At 41.1% G+C, this 21,396-nt stretch overlaps 1 protein-coding gene across 4 annotated transcripts in view; it reads right to left on the bottom strand.

Annotated features, from left to right (window-relative positions):
- Window positions 1-1,337: 1,337 nt before the first annotated feature.
- The window catches only part of GAD2 (glutamate decarboxylase 2), a 37,710-nt gene continuing 17,651 nt past the window's right edge, over window positions 1,338-21,396 (bottom strand). For all 4 annotated transcript variants that reach the window (XM_035890166.1, XM_035890167.1, XM_035890163.1 and 1 more), the window contains 9 exons: window positions 17,987-18,066; window positions 14,548-14,602; window positions 13,041-13,157; window positions 11,957-12,021; window positions 8,030-8,108; window positions 6,183-6,332; window positions 4,278-4,385; window positions 2,694-2,783; window positions 1,338-1,993 (listed from right to left, as the gene is read on the bottom strand). In XM_035890166.1, the coding sequence (XP_035746059.1) occupies window positions 1,820-1,993; window positions 2,694-2,783; window positions 4,278-4,385; window positions 6,183-6,332; window positions 8,030-8,108; window positions 11,957-12,021; window positions 13,041-13,157; window positions 14,548-14,602; window positions 17,987-18,066 (918 nt within the window). In that variant the 3' untranslated portion in view covers window positions 1,338-1,819. The remainder of the gene's footprint in view (window positions 1,994-2,693; window positions 2,784-4,277; window positions 4,386-6,182; window positions 6,333-8,029; window positions 8,109-11,956; window positions 12,022-13,040; window positions 13,158-14,547; window positions 14,603-17,986; window positions 18,067-21,396) is intronic.

The raw sequence follows: 21,396 nt of genomic DNA, 5'->3' as shown, positions 1-21,396 counted from the left end.
CAAATAAAGACATACCAATAATATATTGTACAAGCTTATACAGCAACACATGTTGATTTGCAACATTGTACAGTTTAAATCTAAAGTGCACAGCCTCAATCTGAGGTGACAAAACAGTACTATCAATATAATAAAGGCAGCACAATTACAGACACAATTTATTCCCTCTTACTTTACGTCCTCATGATATTACATTGAATCAATACTCCATTTATCTATTTTAGATGAAATTAAAACCACATTGCACTTTTTTTTTTTCTCTTCAAGTATTTTAGAGACAGCAAAACAATATTGCTTTACAAAGAAAAGTTGGCCATTTAGGCAAAGTTAAAACCAAAACTTTAGTAGGGTTGTAAGTAGACAGGCCCAAGCTGCAGAACTCTTACCAACGCTTTCGGATGTTGAGGGGAAAGAGCATAAATTTCAGTTTCCTTGCCAGAGTCACCTCTAATGTTAAGGAATGATGCAGCACGTGAATGCTGCAAAAGCCATGCCCATGGTTTCTGAAAAGGCTGTGAGGCTCCGGGTGGGCTGTTTTAGGCAGCTGTAGCTTTATCTCATTTTTTTTTCTGCAGTTTCAAAAGCCATTGCAGACAAGGATGGAGTTGAGCACTGGGAGAAACTTCTGACAAAGCAGGTTGTTACTTAGACCTCATCCCTGTCACTCAGATTACAGTCACATTTAATTTAGGCCTGGTCTTGCAGACCTGTACATCGGTAAGAAGTCTTTACCCTCTTAATGTAGCTGTGAGGTTTCATGCTATTTCTTTAATGAGAATTTCAGTCTTTTAATTTTAATTTTCAATGTCGCTTTGGACTGCACATAGCAGAAATGGTTATGAGAGAAGCATTTATTCAGACATGTGACTTTTTTGGGGATAGGCTTTTTTACCACAGAACACAGAAACCATCCAAATACAACCTTATCTCAGTCTTGGTTAGCGCTGTATATTGATTGTGCGTCTGCTCAGTTAGGCCAAGTGGGAAACAATTAGGAATAATAGCATCCTATTGTTGTACTGTAATTGATCTTATTAAGTGGTTTTAAGAGCTGCAGTACTCTTGAGGTTTTTTTTTTCAGTAATCAACCCTGGAGATGTACAATCCACATGACATGGAGAAATGAGGTACTGGTACCTCTAAGAATGTAGTATGTGGGCTTACATTTTAAAATAAGCAGTAATAAATATTTGAGGCACCTCCATCAAAAGAAAAAGAATCCTAGTTAATTTTCAGCTTCTGTCCTTGCAGTTTTATAACCCATAAAAATAAAAATATATAGTTTACAAAATAGGATTTTTTAATATATATATATTTCCCTTTGTAAAACTATACCTATTTAAATACATTTGAAATGTTACTATAGGTAAATTAGAAATTCTGTCCTAATACTATGAAAAAGGCAAAATACTTCCGCTTTTAAACACACAGCTTGTATACTCTGCTTCTCGCTGCCCCCTCCCACTTCCCCCAATTCGATTTTGTCATCATTTTGGGCAAATTTGGCATCATTCAGTCTGATTGCTTTTAATTTAAAGAAGTCACTGTGTTAAAATTGGGGATAAAATCTTAAGTATCTTCTGTTCTTCCTTATTTGTTTCAATGCAGCTTTTTGTTCAGCTAATTATTAAGGAGGTATTCTAAAACTCAGGAAAGGACTTTAAAGGAGCCATGTTTCTTGATTTTAAACTGTACTCTACTCCAACGCCACAATATAGAAATAGATTTACTTTGGAACAAACTACAAATACATTCGCACAGTTTGTGACAACTTAATTGTCTAGTCAGAGGTCCAGGAACAGACTTTCACACCCAATTATTATAAATCTTGTCCCAGGCGTTCTATTTCATCGATCAGGAAATCAATGTCTTGGTGAGTCGCTGCGGGGTTTGAGATGACCATCCGGAAGAAGTTTACTTTGTCTCCCAGGGGCTGATAGCTCACCATGGTCGTCCCATACTCCATCATCCTGGCTTTTATCACTGGTGCCACCTGCAATGTACAAAAAAGCAGGGGATGATGATGATGATGATGATTATTATTTTCATTATTACCATCATCCTTATTATTATTATTAACATCATCCTCATTGTTATTATTATACAAAACACAGAGTATGTTTTCTTCTTTTAAAAAAGATGAAGAGCTACAAGCAGTTAAAATGAAATTACATCCAGTATTAATAAAAAAGTTCACCTCCATTAAGGAATAAATGGCTCACTGAAAAGACATTGGGTTTATCCTGTTTCTTTGTCCTGCTGTTAAAATCACAAGGGAATCCCCCCCAGCTCTCTCAGTACTGCTGACAGCCACACAGTAGCTGGTTTTTGTAGTGCTTAAAACACACTGTTGCAATCGTTTTCCATCTTCTTTTTGTATACCAGCATGCCATGGTATTACCAAGCTATTGTTGCACTTGCTGGGTTTAGCAACTGCAGTCTACAGTAACTTCAGTTATTATACACAGAGTCCAAGTAAGTACTCTAGGGACCAGGCAAACCCAGGAAATATCAAAAGTGGAGACCAGAGTAAGGTGGTGCCAGCCTAACCTGCAGAAAAATGACCACGGAGGTGTCATTTGCTGGACTATCATGAGGTGACCTTGCCCTGTGCCCTGGGAGGGCATTTCGGGGATTGCCTGCCTGCAGGGATTGCACTGTTCACTACACGATGTCTGGAGGTCGCTGCTTACCTTCATAAGGCGGCTCATCCTTTCTTCGTTGTCTTCCATGCTGCGCAAGCTGGGAGGTATATACCAGAAGCAGACGTTTGTGTGCTGAGGCTAAACACAGAAAAATGGTTTACATGGTTTGCACTGTAAGAAATGCTCAGGATATCTCAGTTGCAATTAAGTTCATGCCTTTCCCCCCCTCTTGTACATCATATTGCGACAGCAGTCTATGGCTTTCATTATTGTGGACCACTGAGAGTCATCATCATTATTAATGCAGAAAAGATAATTTTAGGCAATTTATTCCCAGGGTGTCAGATGCAGTAACACATCATCCAGCTGTGCAAATACATTTATCCCCTACTGAGCAGCATCTAGATTTTGTAGGTGCTGTCCCCTCCAGAGGCTGGAGGGATCATGTGGCTAAGGCAGGAGTCTATTACAGATAATTTCGAGGCGAGGACCATGTCATTTACTTTTATTACATGACAGAATAATATAAAATCTGATTCTGTAAACAGGAGTCACAGGTGGTGCATAAGACAGCCTAAGATTTTCTTACACTTAATGAAATTTATTACATCTCAGTTTGATTCAGCTAGCTGCTGTATTAATATGCATGCACTGCAGCATCTTAGCTAGTTTAACTTACATGGGAGCACCAAGTAGAAAGACATAAAGTAAGAACCAGCTGACATTTTGTGTATTTTTGCAATCTCCCAACAGCTGCCTGCCTTGCTACGCTCCTCTTTGCTGGATGCTAAATGTGTGAGCCACAGTGACTCCTACTACTGCTGGTTCCTTTACTCATCATCAGACCCTGTGGACCAAATTCAGTGATGATGTGTGAGGTACAAGAAATAAATCACATAGCGGCATGTGGGTATGAGCATGTGATCTCTGTTGGAAGAAACATGGTGAAGTTTATCCTTGTGCTGCAGACCCCTCAGGCATGCACTAAGTGATCACTACCAGGGAGCAATGTTCTGAGAGACAAAACCTTCCAGGGCAAGTACAGAGAGCAAAAACCATCATAAGTAGGAAAAAAAACCTAAAATGAGACCTTTTTTTTCTCTTTTACAGGTAAAACACCAGTTAACTTTTCAACACCAGCCCCCACCCTGCTGTGCTGCACCCTAGTGAAGCAGGTACGGCCGTGCAGATGGCCTCCCTGGGTCACCCCAGGTCCCCTGTGACTGCCCACCTGAGGATGCTGATGAAAGTGCTTTGCACAACCGTCCTTTCAGAGTTGTGTAGGGCACTGCAACCCCCCACTCCTAACGGACCCTGCTGTTAGGAAACTGCAACTTGGTTTTATTACTTAAGAGCTGGTTCTAACTGTGTGTGTGCTGTGTTAGCCTGTGATGCCGGTGTTTAGTTTCAGTGAGGTGAAACTGTGCACACTGAAATCTTATGCACAGCTGCCTCATCTCCCTTGTTGCTGGATCCCATGAGGAAGAGAGATATTGGCACAACAACAGGTTTTGTTACAAGGGACACTACTTTCTGTCACCTGTGGTTTGGTTTGACCTGTCGGTAGCATCCCAATAGGTGACTAAGGCAAGTCCTGTTGACCAGCTGGGAAAAAGAAGTTGCAATACATACCTTTCCATCAAACACCATTTCATACCCTTCTCTGTTCTTTATTTTATTATACAGGTATTCTGCAAGTTCCAAGCACTTATCAATTTGTGCTTCAAATCCTGTAGTTCCCTTTAGAGACAGAGGGAGAAAAAAAGTTACGTGACTATCTGTTCTGTGAACCGAAACAGCGAAAGGACCATGCAGCACTTGCCAAAGCACCAGCACAAGTCACCTCTGAGAAGTTTCTGTGGGACAGATTAAGGATCTGATTCTACGAGATGAATGACACTTTGCTAAGCAGAGCTCAGTTGTCTCTAGCTCTTGTCACTGACTTCCTTATAGCCACCTCTGCCAAATAAGCGCTGGGTACTAGCTTGGTTCTCAGCAAAATATTGCTAATGCCTCTGATGAAGGGTGCCCTCGTTGGCAGATTTTGCAGAGGGGCTGAGCACGATTTTGGACAGCCTGGGCTGGCGCAGGGGAGCGTCTCTAGAAGGTGTTGAGTTCCAGACATGGGGAGTCCTCTGCTATTTTCAGAATAGGGGATTTTAACCTTCCAGAGGCTATGTGCTAGGGGCTTTTCCAAGATTAGTTTTTCTTTTTTAGTTAAACACAGAATATGCAGATACGATTTCAGAGCCTGGCCTGATGCCTGTGAAAACTCATGCTTTCTTTAGATACTGCCCTGCCTCTGTAATGTTTTTCTCTTTTTTCCTAATTGACACCATATAAACTCAGAAGCTGTGTTTTTAAGAGCTGCAGCAAAACCTGCTATTTCTTCTCTGGCAGAAGTCATAATCCTCTCTCTGTGACATCATAATTGTTCCTGCAATCACCAGCTGTGATGCCACAAACAAAGGATTCAGCTTTATGAGGGAGGAAGGGGAATAAACAGCTGGAATAGGTAAACTGTTTAAGAAACACACATCCTATTTTGTAACGTTAATATTACAAGTGGAGTGTGAGAAGAGAAAAAGCAGTACAAGGCATATTGAAAAAATGGGGTTTAGATGAAGAAATGTCTCTGAGTAATGGATGCATGTCCCTGCTAAATCTGTTCTGGCAGTGCAGAACTGACTTAAAAGCCCCTGTCATTATCCCTCTGTGTATAGAGATTTCAAAACAGAGTAGAGCTAACACAGCCCCGGGGAGAAAGGCTTGGAGTTAAAGAGAGACGTGGCTAAAATTGCCTGCCGCTCTGGAGACCCCAGTTAGCACAACAGCGACTGCAACCACAGAAACTTGCATCCTCTTCGACAGACTCCCACACCTCCAGCTACATCTGATGTCTGTCTCAGAACTGTTTTCAGAGTTTTAATGAAGCACATGAGGATCTTTAAGGCTTTCTGGAAATGAAAACAGTGATGTCATCTCCTCTGAACAAACCTGAGGCAACTTGACATAATAGATTGGAAAAATACATGGAAGAACTTATTTAGCAACATTCTACAAATACAGATGTATTAATCACTAAAGCTGACGTTTTCAGATTTCCCAGAGAACAGATCTTGATGAATTTTCCTCTACTCCTTCAAAAGACGACTTCATATCTACTGCATGCAATGATACTAGGTATTCCAGTCCTGATTTGCCATGTTTAATTTCTGAATGTCATTAAAACATCTTTGTATTTCCAAAAATCTTCGCAACAATGTTCTTAGGTATATGATTTATGCTGTTAGACTCCTACAGTTACACAAAGCAAATGTTATGCAAAGCCGTGGAGTTCAAGTTTCAAATCATGTGTGCTGCTTTGAAGCTAAATTGTTAAAAGTATAAAAACCCCAGAAATAATAATGTTCTTTCTTTCATGTTATAGATGGGAAATTCAGGTCAGACATTCTCTAAAATGATGATTACAGAAAAAAACCCTGTATCTGGTGCGCGTTATTTTAATGCCAACAAACATACTGTAGGCAGTCCTACCTTTGCCCTCCACATCAGCCATAGCTTGAAGACATCAACGTGCCGTCCACATTGCAAAGCCTTGTCTCCTGTGTCATACGACAGGTCGTAGTGCTTGTCTTGTTGAAAGAGGTAGGAAGCGTGCATTTGATTGCAACTCTGCATCAATCCCTTGTAGAAACAAAGACACAAAAAAGTGATGTTGGCACAGATGTGACTAGTGTTGCTTTGGGCAAAAAATTAGAAACACCCAAATTCAGTGGAATATGTGTCCAAGTGCAAAAGGAAGATCAAAAAAAAAAGGAGAAAATCAGACTTAGTTGCTCAGTGGACTAAGTTTTTCATATCCCGTTCGGTGCCCAGGACACCTCGGTACCTGACCCAGCAACGTGTAATCCACTCCCAGAGCCAAGACATTTTTTAAAAGAAGCCAGACATTGTGCTTCCTAGCATCATTATGCAGAAGTTCATCTTTGGATCTTGCTTTTTATTCCTCGTTCTAGTTCCTTTTCCTCCTTTCCTTGGAAGGTTTTTTTTTTCTAGTTGAGTCAGACCAAGCCAATTTGATGACTAATCTAAATAGTACCACATCACTTTTCTAATTGCTTTGGTCTCTTAAAATTCTGATTTTCATTGTTTTCTTTCTTTGTAGGCACAGTTCTTTTCTGCAAAGCCCTCAGCTGCAGATTGGATGCTTAAGTGGTATAGAAAGCTTTGAACAGACAGAAGGGCATAAGGCCTTTAAAGAGCCAGCTAAAGCTATTTCTGGGTTGCAAGATACTATTTTGAGAGGCAGCTTTGTGGGAGGGCCAGAAGCCAACAAGGTGAAGAAACTTGGCTCTTGAAAGCATGAGGTTTCCTTTTCAGCGTTTTAAGTGAAATGCAGAGAGTCATGTTCTGGCTCTAGTTAAGTCCTCATCAAGCTTAAGGTATACCTTAGGGCTGTTGCCTAAAATTGCAATTTTCAGTCCAAGAACAATCAAAACTTGGCTGTTTATCATCAAGTCTAGTCTTTATGTGCAACTCAAAACTGAGATAGTAAAATGAGAGGGGGAAAAAAATGGGCTTTTTCCTAATCTGAGCCACCTGTTCTCACTAGAGGTCAAGGATGGTAGTGACTAGAACCAGGCAGGATTTGTCTCGGGGAACTGACCCAGAGGGCAAGTAAAAGCCAGCTTTTCTCTTCCTAAGTGCAATCACTTTGTATACAATCTGCTGTACAGCTGTTAGCAAAACAGCAACCAGCTTTTGGATAGCTGGTCTAGTAAGTGGTGGTGGTATAGCAGCTGTCCCAGTAACGGATGGTTGTTATGAAAATTACAGGGTAATTCAAATTCTAGGACTAAATTAAATGCCTACTTTTTATTCCAAGTGAACTTAAGTCTTCCTTTTTATTTCCATGTGCCCCAAAATGGATACATGGATCAGAGCTGGGCTGAAATATCTATCATATAAGTAAGTCTAGCAAGTGTAATGATGCCTAGATTCTGGACCAAATGTCATGCTGCATGTATACCACACCATTCATCCTAAGAGTCTGCCTACAGTCACATTTTATGCTACACAGAAACTAGTGGGGTTACACAGCTATGCACCCACAACTTAACTATGGATGTTTTGAATGGAAAGCCACAAAACTCTGCAGATCGTTGCCATTAATTGGATCTATCATTTCTGCTAGACAGCTGCTTTAATTCCTTTTGCACTCACAGCCTAAGCAAGTAACTAGAGGTCTGCTTCTCCGTTTCTTTTACAATCCTCATCACATTAGCGAATATTAGCTATGACACAGTTATGAAGAAAACATCCAGTATTTGCAGAAGCAAAATGTCAGGAAAGGTCAGAGAAGTGAGCATATTGGGACATACCTCTTCTCTTACTAGCAGGGCTGAACACTGCAGCGGGACGCCCATCATCTTGTGAGGGTTCCAGGTCACCGAATTGGCCCTGGGGCAGCAAACCACATGAAACTCAGACATTGTACTATGGCGGTGAAACCACAGAGACATTTAGTAATAATAATAAGAATAATGAACATGTAGTAATGCGGATGTTTTTCTGAGAAAACAAAGCTGAAAATAATTATTGCAGATATTAGGAATTTAATGCCTTCATAAGGGACCTAATCCACTCTAGTTGGTTTTTGGATGACAATTCTGGCAACTTACTGCAGGATAATTGCTCTATCCACTAAAGTTAATCAGCATTAAACTTTCTGGGGAGTCATCTATACGTCATAAACATAAGGCAAACTTCCTAAGAACACCCGTCTGCCTGATGAACTTTCTAAAGTCACACAGCTGATTAAAGATGCAGATAGGAAGCTGCTGAACTAGCACATTCTCTCCCATTTATTCCAGTTTCAGTAAGATTCTAGTAAGTAGCTCACATAGGCATTTTTAAAAAATTCCTTTAAATACTCCTGGGTACCTCTAAGTCTCTGAGTAACTTGGAAAACCTGGCCCAATGTAATTTTTCTCATTGCTCTGCTCATGGTAGGTTTTCATAGCTCCTTAATTTTAGCGTGGCTATGATAATTCACATGCTGAAGGACTGAGTCCAAAATTACCATAGTAATAAACATAGAACTGACCCACCCTTCCACAAAAGAGCCTGATGTTGCCTCCCTCCAGGACACATTCACTGCAAAAATAACTTGTGAACAAAGAGGGTCCTGTCACGATAAAGCTTAGAGAAGAGACGTTTGGGACTGTGGCAAGAGCTGAATGGAAGGTTGTCCAGTCGTTTATTATTTTAATTTTGTGTTACGCTTGACTGGCTATTTCTTAATTACTATTATTACATATGATGATTAGCTGATAGATGTGCACATCTGTGCCCTATCTGACAGGCTGTCAAGGATGCACAGTGCACAGGATTCCATGTAGTGCAGTGATTTGAGTTTTGACAGTATAAATCAGTCAACAGGGGCATGTAAAAACTTAAACCACCCAGGTCACAATTGCAGGTAACATTTACGTGAAAAGCGGTGAGCATGTTGGAATCTGGCAGTATTTTCCTTTGTAGGATTTGGAGACAGCACTAGAGGTTTATGCATGTCCTTATCATTTCCTGCCAAATTGCTTTCACTCCTTCAAAGCAAGCAACACCAAAATTCACATAGCCACCGGGCAGCACTTCTGTGCTTTCTTCTTTCCTATTTAAACGGGACTGCGCAATTCTGATGCAAAATCTGCAGGGAACAGTCTTCCACAGGCAACATCTGGCCACTTGGCTTGGCTTTTCGAGTATTCGGCAGCTTTTAATCAGCTCAGTCAGTCATCTGACTGCAACACCAAAGCTAATGATTCTGAACGTGCATTCAGGTCTATGAATTTCCTTTGATACGATACTTTTTAATTTTTATCTGTGCCTATGCAGAATGAGGCAGAAATTCTTTAAAGGACTTCTAGGTAATAGCAGTGGAATGGGTTTTGTCAAGCAAAAGGATTATTTACTGACAACAGCCAGATGTTAATTATCTGCCTAAAACATTTAATTTACCCTAAGGTCATTTATTTCCCCAATTACATCCCAACTGCACACAGAAAAAAAATTATGTAAAATAAAAATCCACCATTTTTCATTTGTTATCAGTTATTCTGGGCTTCAGCCATCAGTATGTGCTTGAAGAAATTGCTGACTGAGACCAACAGTGAAGGAAAAAAGCTACATGGATCCACAGATGTTTTTTTAAAGCATCTCACATTCACCCAAAAAACTGAGCACCAAGCACTTATGGGATTTTTTGGCTGTGGGTCACAGACAGAAAAAAAAAAAAAAAAAAGGAGGGAAAGTTTTCCTTTAGAGATTTCAAACGGATGACAGGAGAGATTCAAGACTGGCAGAATTTGGTCCTCAGCCACCATTAAAAACAGACGGGAGGTGCATTCACGGGCCGGCTGCAGCCCAGGATGGATGCCCAGACCCTGAATGAGCGCTCTGCTCATTCAGCTGCAAACGTGCTTTTCTCACACAGCCCTCACCCCCTGCCCAAGCCCCTGGGAGAGGGACACCCGACTGAAACTCCTGACGGTGGCCAGACCCATCTGCTCCAGACACCGGGCGACACGCTTCCTTCAAGGGTGCCTTGGAGCAGCTTGAAATCTGCCATGTGGGGACTGGAAGGCACTGTAAGGATGGTCCTGCAATTCCTCCTGCCTTCGACAGGAGTATTTTTGCTGAACTGTCTGTTACCAGAAGGATGGGAGTACTTGGAGCACAGAATGCCCTATCTAATGTTCCCTCATTGTCCCTTTCTCCCCTATCAAACATGAGTCACAGCCCCAGTTCTCTTCCATCCAGACCTGTAATGACTGGGTTGTACTCTAGTATCTACCATGAAACAGGAATGTCCATGAAAGCTGGGTTTAGTAAGTCTCCTCTAAAAGTACCCGCATTTGAAATCTGGACAAACTGAAATGAGATGCTGTGTCCATCAAGCAGAGGAACAGCACTGGAAATGACAAATTTCATTAATTCATTGCCAAACATATGGAGATGTCACTTACCAAAGCGCTAGATAAAAGCCAGTGGAGTTCTGCATCTAAAGCGTATTATTTGGAAAACTCCCCAGTATAGATTCCACCTGAACTTCTCATTCCAGCAGAATTTGCACAGCAATTTGGGAGGCAAACTCTTTTTTTCAAACTCTGTCCTCAAAGGCAACTGGGTAGATTTTTCAAACTTGCTGGATATTTGGATGTATATCCTTTTAATGCAGAACATGTAAGTTTGGAGTGCTGGAGGCAGTCTTAACTAAATCAAATTCATAGAACCTTTGGCTGCTTTCCAAATTTTGCATGTGAGATGTATGAGAAAGGAACTGAATCATCAAGGTATCCTCCTAATCTTCAGGAACAGGATGAGGAAGTTGTTTGTAATTTTAATTGGCAAAAAGCAGCAATTCGATTTTGAGATAAAAAAGGTGGAATGGAGTAATAATTTACTCTCAAACAGCATGTGTTTCAGAAAATACACAAATGTGAGAGTGACTCCATCTACCCAGTGAGGCTCTAGCAAGCGGCCTAAATATTTGCCTGAGAAGAATACAAAACAGGTCAAGCATATATAACCTTCCTCCAAATACTCTCTGAGCCCCCAGTCATTTGTGGCTCACAGAAGTCCCAAATGGTTTTCATTTGTCTTCCCTTGAACGCAGGTAAATCTTAACATGGCAAGGAGTTCACAGCTTAACTAAAAGTTTTTGAATAAACTGAAAGTTCAGTCTTTCCAGACTCTGAAGTGGACTGGCATCGCTTATGTTCATCTGTGTGTACGTGTGATGTTCATGAGCTCATGGCTACAACCGTGTATATCCAGGCACAGATTTACTGAGAAGGTGTCATTAACACAGCCTGGAGGGGGATAATCTCTCCAGAAGCAACAGAGTGGTGGTCAGTGGCCACCAGGACACCTGTCCAAACTGCAGGTTTGGTGCATCCACCTTTCATACCTAGACTTCAGCATGCAAGACCTCCAAGATTCACTTCTTGGAGGAATGCAATTGCTAATTCATGTTGGATGCTGCAGAAACCACCCTGGAGCTGCAATGTATGCTGGAAGGAATGAAAACTCAAATGAGAAAGGTATTACAAAACAAAGTGCCACATTACTGTAGCATTGAACAGAGACACTTAGCAATGCTACTTCACCTGGAAGGTCAGTCTGCATAATTTCTTCATATTGCATCTTGGAGATAACATCAATTTTTATTTATAGGCATTGTTATGGTAATCACAAGTGTGATAAAATGTATTTCATAAATGTGTTTAATTGCTATTAATCAATCATACCTTTCAACGCCATTTAACTTCCATTTGTGCTTTCTTGACATCAGGAGCCCGCCGCCCCATGCTCCCTAGAAGACAGGACACATTCTCTTAAGGCAGACGGGGCCTGAGGCATTAGCTGTACTAACAATTTTCTTCCACTAGCTTGGAAGCGGTGATTTTGTAGCCTGTAATCTGCGTGCCAACCCTTATCGCCTGCTCACCCCTCCCTCGCCACCTCCTCTGACACCGACAGGTTGGGCTGCCCCTCACTGTAATTAATGACTTGCAGAGCTGCTCCTGGGTAACTTGCCTTTTCTCTTTTAGTGGCTCGGTGATGATAACAAACCAGACGGGGATCTCAGCCGCTCTGGTGAGTTTTTACCAGATTTCAGATCACTACTGCTTGCCCGCTACTCATTTCCTTTCGCTCACAGAGATTTGGGACAAGCAGGCACTTCGTGTGAAGTAGTTTAAGGTAAATATGAATTCTTCCTTTGAATTGGAGTGATTTTGGCTGACACAGTAATCCAAAAGCAAGATACCCATCCCCATGGAAATTAAATTACCAAGCCTTTTTGGAGAAAGGATTTGCAAAAAATGACACAAAAGCCATTCTAGGGCTGAAAGATGAACCTTCAGAAAGATTTATTGGCAAGAGCCCAGATAAAGCTAAGTAGCCAACGTGATAAATTTCTCTAACACTCTCATTAACCTCTTCAGCAATTTGCAGTACTTTATTCCACACAAATGTAGCCTTTTCCTTATGTATTAATTTTGCAGCTGCTGCAAAAGCTGAGCCAGTGCTCAGTATGGTTCTTATGTATTTCTTGTACTAATGGCATTTAGAGCTAAAACTGATGGCCAAAAGCACTCAAACTACGTCATCTTAGGTGTCCCAGTTGCTAAAGGTACCGCAGTGTCACAGGTCCCAAAATGTCCCCCTGACCTGAGCCTTTCAGAGGAGCGGTAACTCAGCACCTGGATGTTACGACTTAATTACAGGAACCAAACACAACGGGTTTTGTACAAGATGACACTGTCCAAAATGAATAAATTAATGCTAATACATCTTGTAATCCAGCCCCCCACGTAAGATGATACTTACATCCACGTGCATCCAGATTTTATATTTCTTGCAGATGTCTGCAATAGCTATGAGCGGATCAAACGCCCCGTACACTGTTGTCCCAGCTGTGGCACTCACCAGAAAAGGAACAAATCCCTGCAAGAAATCACAGAGGTATTTGGCAAGGTCAGGGTGCCGCAGCCTCCGCAGCTTGCAGCAGCCCTAATTCCTCTTGTGGTGCCTCCACACTGAACCCACAAGTGTCTCCTAGAGGACATCCCTGCTACATTGCACTGGTTTTCTTAGTTTAGATGCCAGTGTTATTACAGTTTCTACCTTAAGGTGGCAGCAAGCTTCCAAACCATCATCCTCCATTTATTAGGATGCATGAGACAGGTGAGGGCTCAGAACAACAATTCTGCTCCTTGCCCCCACCTGAAACACAAAGGGCCGCTCTGCATGATGTTGCATAAACCAAACCTCTCCCAGGCACCACTGTGCCAGAAATATCTCTGGTGGACTGTGCCCTGGGCTGTATTATAATTACCCCAGTGGTAGGTAACCTGTGGTGGCCCAGTCCTGCCAGTGGGAGCACCTTGTCTGGGGGTGTGTCCTGGGGGCAATGCACAGGGGAGGTGTGGGGCTCAGCTCCAGCCCCATCGCTTGTGCAGAGTGGGGAGACAGCAGTCTCCACGGGGGCCAGGGACCACCTCTGGGTTTCCCTCTGCTAGATGCTGTGCCTCACAGGGAGCGGTCACTGTCCGTCACATGCCATAATTTATACCAGTGTTCCATTTTAAATGCATTTGTAGTTCTCTTGATTTCATAAGCAGTACTCAGAGCAACGAAGGTAAAGAGTGGCTACATTTTTTTGCAGAGCTGGGGTTTAAACTATCAAAACCATCTAAACTTCCCTCTGCAAAGTGGAATACATCATCAATAGGTTTGGGTGGTACTCTACTGCCATGCTACCTTTCATTTTTATCTACCATATTGCTTTTCTTAGACAAAGTAAGCTTTTAATGAAGATTTGTGTTATTAATGAGCTTTGAATGCTGTGTTTCTAAAGATTACTTACATAAATGTTGAAGGCACAGGGCTAACTCCATTGCACACTTTAATCCATTGTTTTAATTCTAGCTTCTATTAATGAACACATACAAAAGTGGTGCATTTTTGAGATGTGTGGATTTTAGTTTATCTTCCATTGTTTTGATGACTATGAGGAGGAATACTTTCAACATGTTAAAATATGTACAAATTACCCAAATGTTTTTGCCAATATTCAGCTGAGGGACTGCATCAAAGGCTTATAATATAAAAAAGGGGACATTATACAGAGGAATACATAAAAAAAGCCAAATAGCTCATGAAGATTATGAAGTATTTTCTCAGCAACTCTTGCCAGGCTAAATTTCTGAAAAATAAATCAAAAGTTAATGGGCAAGCCTATGTTGTTTTACCAAGGAATGCAAACCAACTAACTAACTGTATCATTCTTGGGTTATTTTTGGTTTTGGGAAAGCAGAAAAGCTAGTAAACTTACTTTTTGTTTGGCTTCAAGAATTCTTCTTTCAAGGTCTGATGGGATCATTTTTCCTCTGGAGCAAGAGAAAGTTACATTAGAAATTTGATCTTGAAATCAGTTCTTGCAGTTACTTCTTCACTTAATAGGAAACCCAAATAAGGAACAAAGTACTTTTTTGCCCAAGGCTTGTGCACCACTGAAGAGCACAGAAAGACTCTGACCATTAGTCTGAGTTTTACCTTAATTATTTTGTCAACCAGCTTGCATCAATACAGTGATGGTAACTGAGAGAAGTTACCTCGTGGCCACCCTCATTAAAGACTGATGCTGCTCCATGGAGCCTCCTGGTCCTGTTTGATGTTACAGCCCTAGGAATATGCTCCAGGCCCTGAGGAAGAGGCTCAGCCCAGGGTCCCAAGAAGCTCGCTGGGTGCCAACCCCCCTGGTCCTCCTTCAGCAAGCACAAAAAATGCCAGCTGAGCTGCATGGCCTTGAGCAGTGCGACTCAGCTCTGGTGTAAGCAGTCGTTTCCATGTTTCCATCTGAGGGATGAACTCATTTCAGGGCAACTGTTCCGCAGTTTGGTGTGTTACATGTTCACATTTGCTTGAAGCAGGATATGAGAAGAAGCTACCAGTCTGGACTCATTAAATGCACTGTCAGGCCCTCTGTATTGACTGTACATTGCAACACATTTAGTATGGACCATTCGCATGAGATTCAGACTCAGCAGTACAAGGCTCATAGGCTAATTTATGAAATCCTGTAAATGAATGAAGCACAAGGTAAACAGTGCTGATATGGAATATTGAGGTTATGTTTTTTCTTTGCTTTAGCCACAAGCAAGACTAGCTAAGAAGAGACTCTGCGTAACAGCAATACAAACATGACAGCTCCCCACATTACAGGAATAAACTCTTCACTGGATTCAAGAGTTGTCCATTTAGTTTTTTATGTGTATATGTACTTTCAAGGACTTTTTTGGGGTTTAGTATAGTTGGACGCATTTTTTTCTATCACTAAAGCACTGTTTCCTTTTGCTTTAAAAAAAAACCCCTTTACTAAAGCTCAAAGTAGTGGTTCTAGGGAAACAAATCAAACCATGCATTTTAGTTTTACTTTTACATGAAAAAACCCTGAAGTATTTTCATGACATTTGGATGGATGTAAATTTAAAAAAAAAAAATTACTAACTTCTTGTAATAAGATACTGCTAGGTTTTATTAAGTTTTCATCCTTACACAGCTCACAATAAGTCAGTAATTATTTCAGTAGAAGTGAGTTTGCATTGTTGAGTCTTTTGCAAAATCTGTCTAAAAATTGGCCCTAATTTTTCTCAAAAAAGTTCAAGGCCTAAAGAATATTCAACTCATTGTGAGCTCCCCCCAGTTAGATGACATGTTCAGAGAAAAGCAGTAGTTGTCTTATCTTCAAAAACTGTTTCTAGGATCAGTAGAGGAATAAAGAAAAAAAAAGCATGCTAAAGGAAGGCAATGAGTTCCTCCTCCAGACATAGTTTAGATGTTGGTCTTTTAATAGCTTCTAATTTATTGAGCTTGTGCATACAAACACACACAGAGCTGTGCAGAACCCTTCATTGCCGATTTTTTTTTACCAAGACAAGTGATTACCCAGCCCCTGGTCATGTTGAGTATGCCAAGCTTTACCAAGGAGCCAAGCAGTAGGCTGGCTTTGGGAGAGGCAGAAGAGACTTGGCAGCAAAAGGACACTAAGGACAGAGTAAGTGTTGGTGTCAAAGTCTTCTCATATTACCCACATCTGAACACAGTCTCCACTGCTGCCATACCATACTAAAGTGTTTTGACCCCAAACCTGTAGGTAATGTGCTATTGCTACCAAGATGTCGGCATGGTAGTAAAAGAGGCAACGGAAATACATGGTTAGCCCGTCTGGGGTACGAGCAAGAACATGATTTTCTGCACGTTCTCCTGGCTTGAAATTCACCACACATTTACACAGACCCATGATACAGCAAAACAAGGCAAGCTTGGCAGGTGTGGGTCAGGATGGGGAAGAGAAGAGCCACCAAGAAGAGTGCTTGGTCATGCTGGAAACATCAAAAGATCTTGTGGTGCTCCTTCACACTCCCACAGGTCCACATGTTCACAGAGGGTCCTGTCCACTGCACAAGCCCATATCCTGTGCAAACAGCCCGCTTTGTCCCAGTGGCATCTGCTGGGATTTAGTGAGACACACAGTAATCCCACTCTTTACCTCAGGGTGGGCAGGGTAAGCATTGTGGTCTGCACAGAAAACCACCACGCTGAATTTGCACAAAAGAAAAGGAAGACACAACTTCATTGATCCATGGCTGTGTTTAGTGAATAGAAACAATTGGAGGTTTATTTTGATGTGTGCTGGTTGTGTTGGTGTTGTCATTAATTCCTCTTCAAGGTGAGCTCAGTCTTTTGTCAGTACAGAGATAATAAGCCTGTAAGCCAATATGCAGGCACTGTGATTAGCACTGTAAATTGCTTAGTTGATGCTCTTCTTTTAATGTGGGAGCAGAATATTTTTATAGCAGTAAAACCTTCCATTTATGCTAGAGCCATAAATAATTCAATACCTTATAACAATGATATTTGGGACTCATAGTAAAAGCATATTCTATTGAGAGGATTCTCAGTAGAATCGATAAGGACTGTTCTATCAACTTTTGTCCCATAGAAAGCATGTTTTCCCTAAAATTGAAAATCTTCATCAGAACATGTTGATTTTGTTAATATTCCTTTGCTTTCGCAAAACAGGTTTTCACAGAAAATCAAACCCTTTTAGTTGGGTGAGTTAAACAAGAAGTTATCTATCACTGGTTTTGTATTGCTGATGGGACCTATAGGTTAGGTGCCTGCTGTGCTATGCCTTTCCAATGGCCAATCCCCTCCTTGGCCCCTGCTCCCACAATGCTGCCAAGACCCTTCTCTCCACACCCACTGTAGGGGCGTCCCCATTCAGGGCACTGAGGGAAATGCAGTCCAGCTGAGAAGGATGGCGAGAGCCTGAAGTAATAGCGCCTCAGTATTTTACTGCTTTAAAAGGCCCCCTTTGCTTCATTTTAATGGATCAAAATGTGAGTGTCTAAATGTTCCACTTCGACCAAAACAAGCCTCTTCCTCGTCCCTTAGCAGAATGTATGAAGAACAAATGTTAGTTGGAATTTTTGTTTCACTTCAGGGTGAAAGAAAAAGAAATATCAGAAATCCCCGAGGATGGGAACTTTAAGGTTTTTTATGAGCTCCAAAAACCGACTCATAAAGAAGCTACTGACAGAGCCAGTTCCTCATGCAGGATAAATCACGGTAAGGCTGCTGAAGATGATAGCGCTGTGATGAATTACACCAACTGTTGACTGCATCCTGTATGCTCTCTCTGAGCTGAGCACCTGATGATCTTCCTCTATGTATGGACAAAAGGAGCTGTATTTGGCATCTTTACTTACCTTTCATCACATCTAATCAGAATCACACTATCTGTACCAATACCCAAGGCTGCAGCTCCTTTCTTCACAGAAAAGTGACTCTGAAAAAATGCATTTATTATTATTTATTATTTTTATTATTATTTCTTATCCAATTTAACATAGAACACTACACTCTTACAAGCCCTTCAGCAAGTAGTCCCACAGGGGCAGTAATTCTATTCATAGATTTTTGGAAATCAACCACTGCAATTTGAGGCTTCATATCAGGTCACTTCCATTAATTAGAGAAACAGCAATCACTCTAATCTGGATTTACTCCTGGAATATTAAATACACAACTGTGGCTGAAGATGGACCCAAATTCTGTCCTTGATGCATACCTGCAGCTTCTATTGCTTGTACAGATTCAGCTGTGAGCTTGATTCACTGAAACAAAGAATTTTTCCCTAGAGAATTAATTTAGTTTGTAGCATCCAGACTGATGTGCTTCCGCTATATAACTTCTGGCCAAAGAATATACTGAGAGAAATTAAGATAGTAAGCCTAATTGTGATCTCATGCCAGTGAAAGCTAGTAATAACTCCCATTAATAAACAGAGCTACTGCAGTTTAAAATCAGAACCGGGCTATTAGTAAGACTATTAGTTAATCTGTATGTACAGAATAAAAAGTGGAAGTTATATACTGGAGTGCAAGTCAGCCTAATTTTCTCTAGCTCATACAACAACTCCTGATGCAGTGTTGGTTTATAATTCTAATTTAAATCCTAGTTATTATGATAATGAAGTAGTTTTATATCAAATTATACCACCAAGAATCTGATTTTTATTAACTCAAATACAGCTGTAACAATATTGTCCAAAGTAATTTTAACTACAGATTATTAAACGTTAAAAAAATGGAAATTCTTTGCATATACTACAGTGCCATCAGCTCAAGATGTAACACTATAAAAAAGATCAAGGAGATAAAAACCTAACAGGGTTTTTTAGGTGTCTGAGGTGTTAAAGAAGAAAGGAAGACGTAGTCTGCAGGACTAGAGAAGCAGACCACAAAGCAGACACATAATCGCTATTGCTTTGTCAAGTGAGTATTTGGCTTTGACTGTAAAGAGAGCAATAGAGAGTGACAGGGGAGAGATGGACACGATGGTTACACATGCCTGCTTTGCTTAAAGGCCGTGAGGTCAGTGGGATTTCACTGCATACCTAATGGCTCCCTCCATAATGAACGCTGTGAGACATGAAAATAATTTCTACATCATCTTTATGAATGAGAGAGGAAGAAGAGTACAACCACAACATGTACCTTCAATTAGTAAGTAAAAAAAACCCTTTGTGTTTTAAAAATCACTCGGGGGTAATTATCATTGACAGTCCTGGTCACTGTGGTTAAAGTTGCGTAAGAGTTTCCACTCAAACTCCTTTTTTCATACGTCTGTAGCTCACCATTTTGGCTGAAATGCCCCAAGTTTTCATGATGCCCATAGAGTTTTTCAATGTTCAGCCATTTTGAAGAAGTTCAGATTGTTCTTGAGCCACGATTCCCTGATGATACATGGACAATTTGAAAATACTTCTTCAAGTGAATGTAGTATTTTTCATACTACATTAATTTTCTTAATGCAGTGGGTTGGTATAGCTTTCCCCGATGGGGCATGGGTGCAGTATACCAGCAATGAGTATTGAACAGCCATTGACCACCTTGTCTAGACCTAAAATCAGTTTTTAAGGCCCTAGTACAACCATCCTAGTCCCTGAATTAAGCACTTTCTGAAATGTAAACATATGCATGTTGGACTGACTTCTGCACAAGCTGATGACCAAATGAAATGCATACCCACGTGCTTAGATAAGCAACGAGGGATTGTGCCTGTGTTTTGCTGAATTAGGCCAGGTTCATTGCAGCTAGCCTAATCAGGCTTAAGTCATCGTGCAGGCTCGCTCCCTCTGCAGTCTGGGGCGGGGGAGACAGGCACCTCCAGGGAAGGATTCATCCAGCATGAAGGCTGCTGTTTTGGAGTGGGTGCCGAATGACATCAGGTGAGGAGATTTCTACCCTTCCCTATGGACCAAGCCCGGTGATATTTGCTGTCTGAGAGTGGGAAGTGTATAGCACCCGCAGGCACCAGTGCTCTGGAAACTGGCAGACATTTGATTTTACCACACTGTTATTGTCTAGCCTATTAAAACCACAGGTTAGTGACATGCTCAGATTAGATACGGAGTTTGCCCTGTTGTGCTTCTAGTGGGAATCACAAAATGCTAGGAAGTATTTACACACTGAACGCCACGGGCCTGCTCAGCATCACACTGGTATTTTTCACGGCATGTTCTTTATTTCATGAAACCGAATTTTTGAACAAACACACTTCCACAAGCTTCATCAGCTTGATTAAAATCAGTGGACTTTTCCCCAAGTACAAATGCACTGTAGATTAAGGCTTGGACTGGGACTAATCCCCAAACCTCTATACGTGGAAGATACTGAAGTCGGCGACCCAGCCTTGTGGGTCTCCTAGAGCCCCATGGTGCAGCAGTGCAACTTCATGAGAGCGGGGAGGAGGAGAGGCCATGAGGAGGCTACCGCCATCAGGAGGCTTACAGAAAATTCCCAAGTTTGGGAAGATATCTCTGAACTTTACAAAAATTGAAACAGAGCTAGAATATTGCCAGCATAATGTCAGTTCATTGATATGCTGTGTGAAGCTAGCATTGCATTTATATACTTAAAAAAAATTAATTTGTTTTTTTATTCATGTATTACACAAACCGATGTGCACATACTGGGTGGTGTAATATATAAATACAGGTAGAGATGCAGGAGTGAAGAGTCACAGATATATTTCACTGGGTTTTGAGTCAATGACATTACATTGATGAATTTTGCTCCTTATTCCATACTGGTTAAAATAGATTTGCTACTGCAATTTGTTTTTCTAATAGAAAATAGAACTATTTAAACATGCCTTAAAAAAGGAAATACAGATTTGAATGGTTTACTATGAGGAAGAAAATTAAGCCCATGTGCTCAAAGGCATCCACTGGAATATGGCCAAGCTCAGCTGCCTCATTGAGAAGTCTCATGGCACTGCTAAAACGTCACTGGGGAAAAAATGAATGTAGTGCTGATAGCTCGGTTGCCTGAAGGCTTTTTACAGACTGAAGGGAATTCAGCAGACAGGAACCAAAACAGGTCTAGGGATAAATTGGGAAGAAATACAGAAGTCTGCACAGAAGGGCAAATGCAATTACAATTTCTAAACAAACTGTGAATATGAAATTGCTCAATCTGTGTATACAGTCACAGATATATGACTGCTGTTATGTTTTTGTGTCTCAGGGTAACATCAGAGGAATTACTCCAACTGCCTGAGAGGCTCTAAAAGAGCAACGATGAAAGTGAAAATGGAAAAAAATATAGTTTTA

Source organism: Egretta garzetta, unplaced genomic scaffold, assembly GCF_000687185.1.
Source record: "Egretta garzetta isolate BGI_Z169 unplaced genomic scaffold, ASM68718v1 scaffold142, whole genome shotgun sequence".
Taxonomy (NCBI): Eukaryota; Metazoa; Chordata; class Aves; order Pelecaniformes; family Ardeidae; genus Egretta; species Egretta garzetta.
The sequence above is the reverse complement of the archived record's forward strand: the minus strand, read 5'-3'. Positions and strand labels throughout refer to the sequence as shown.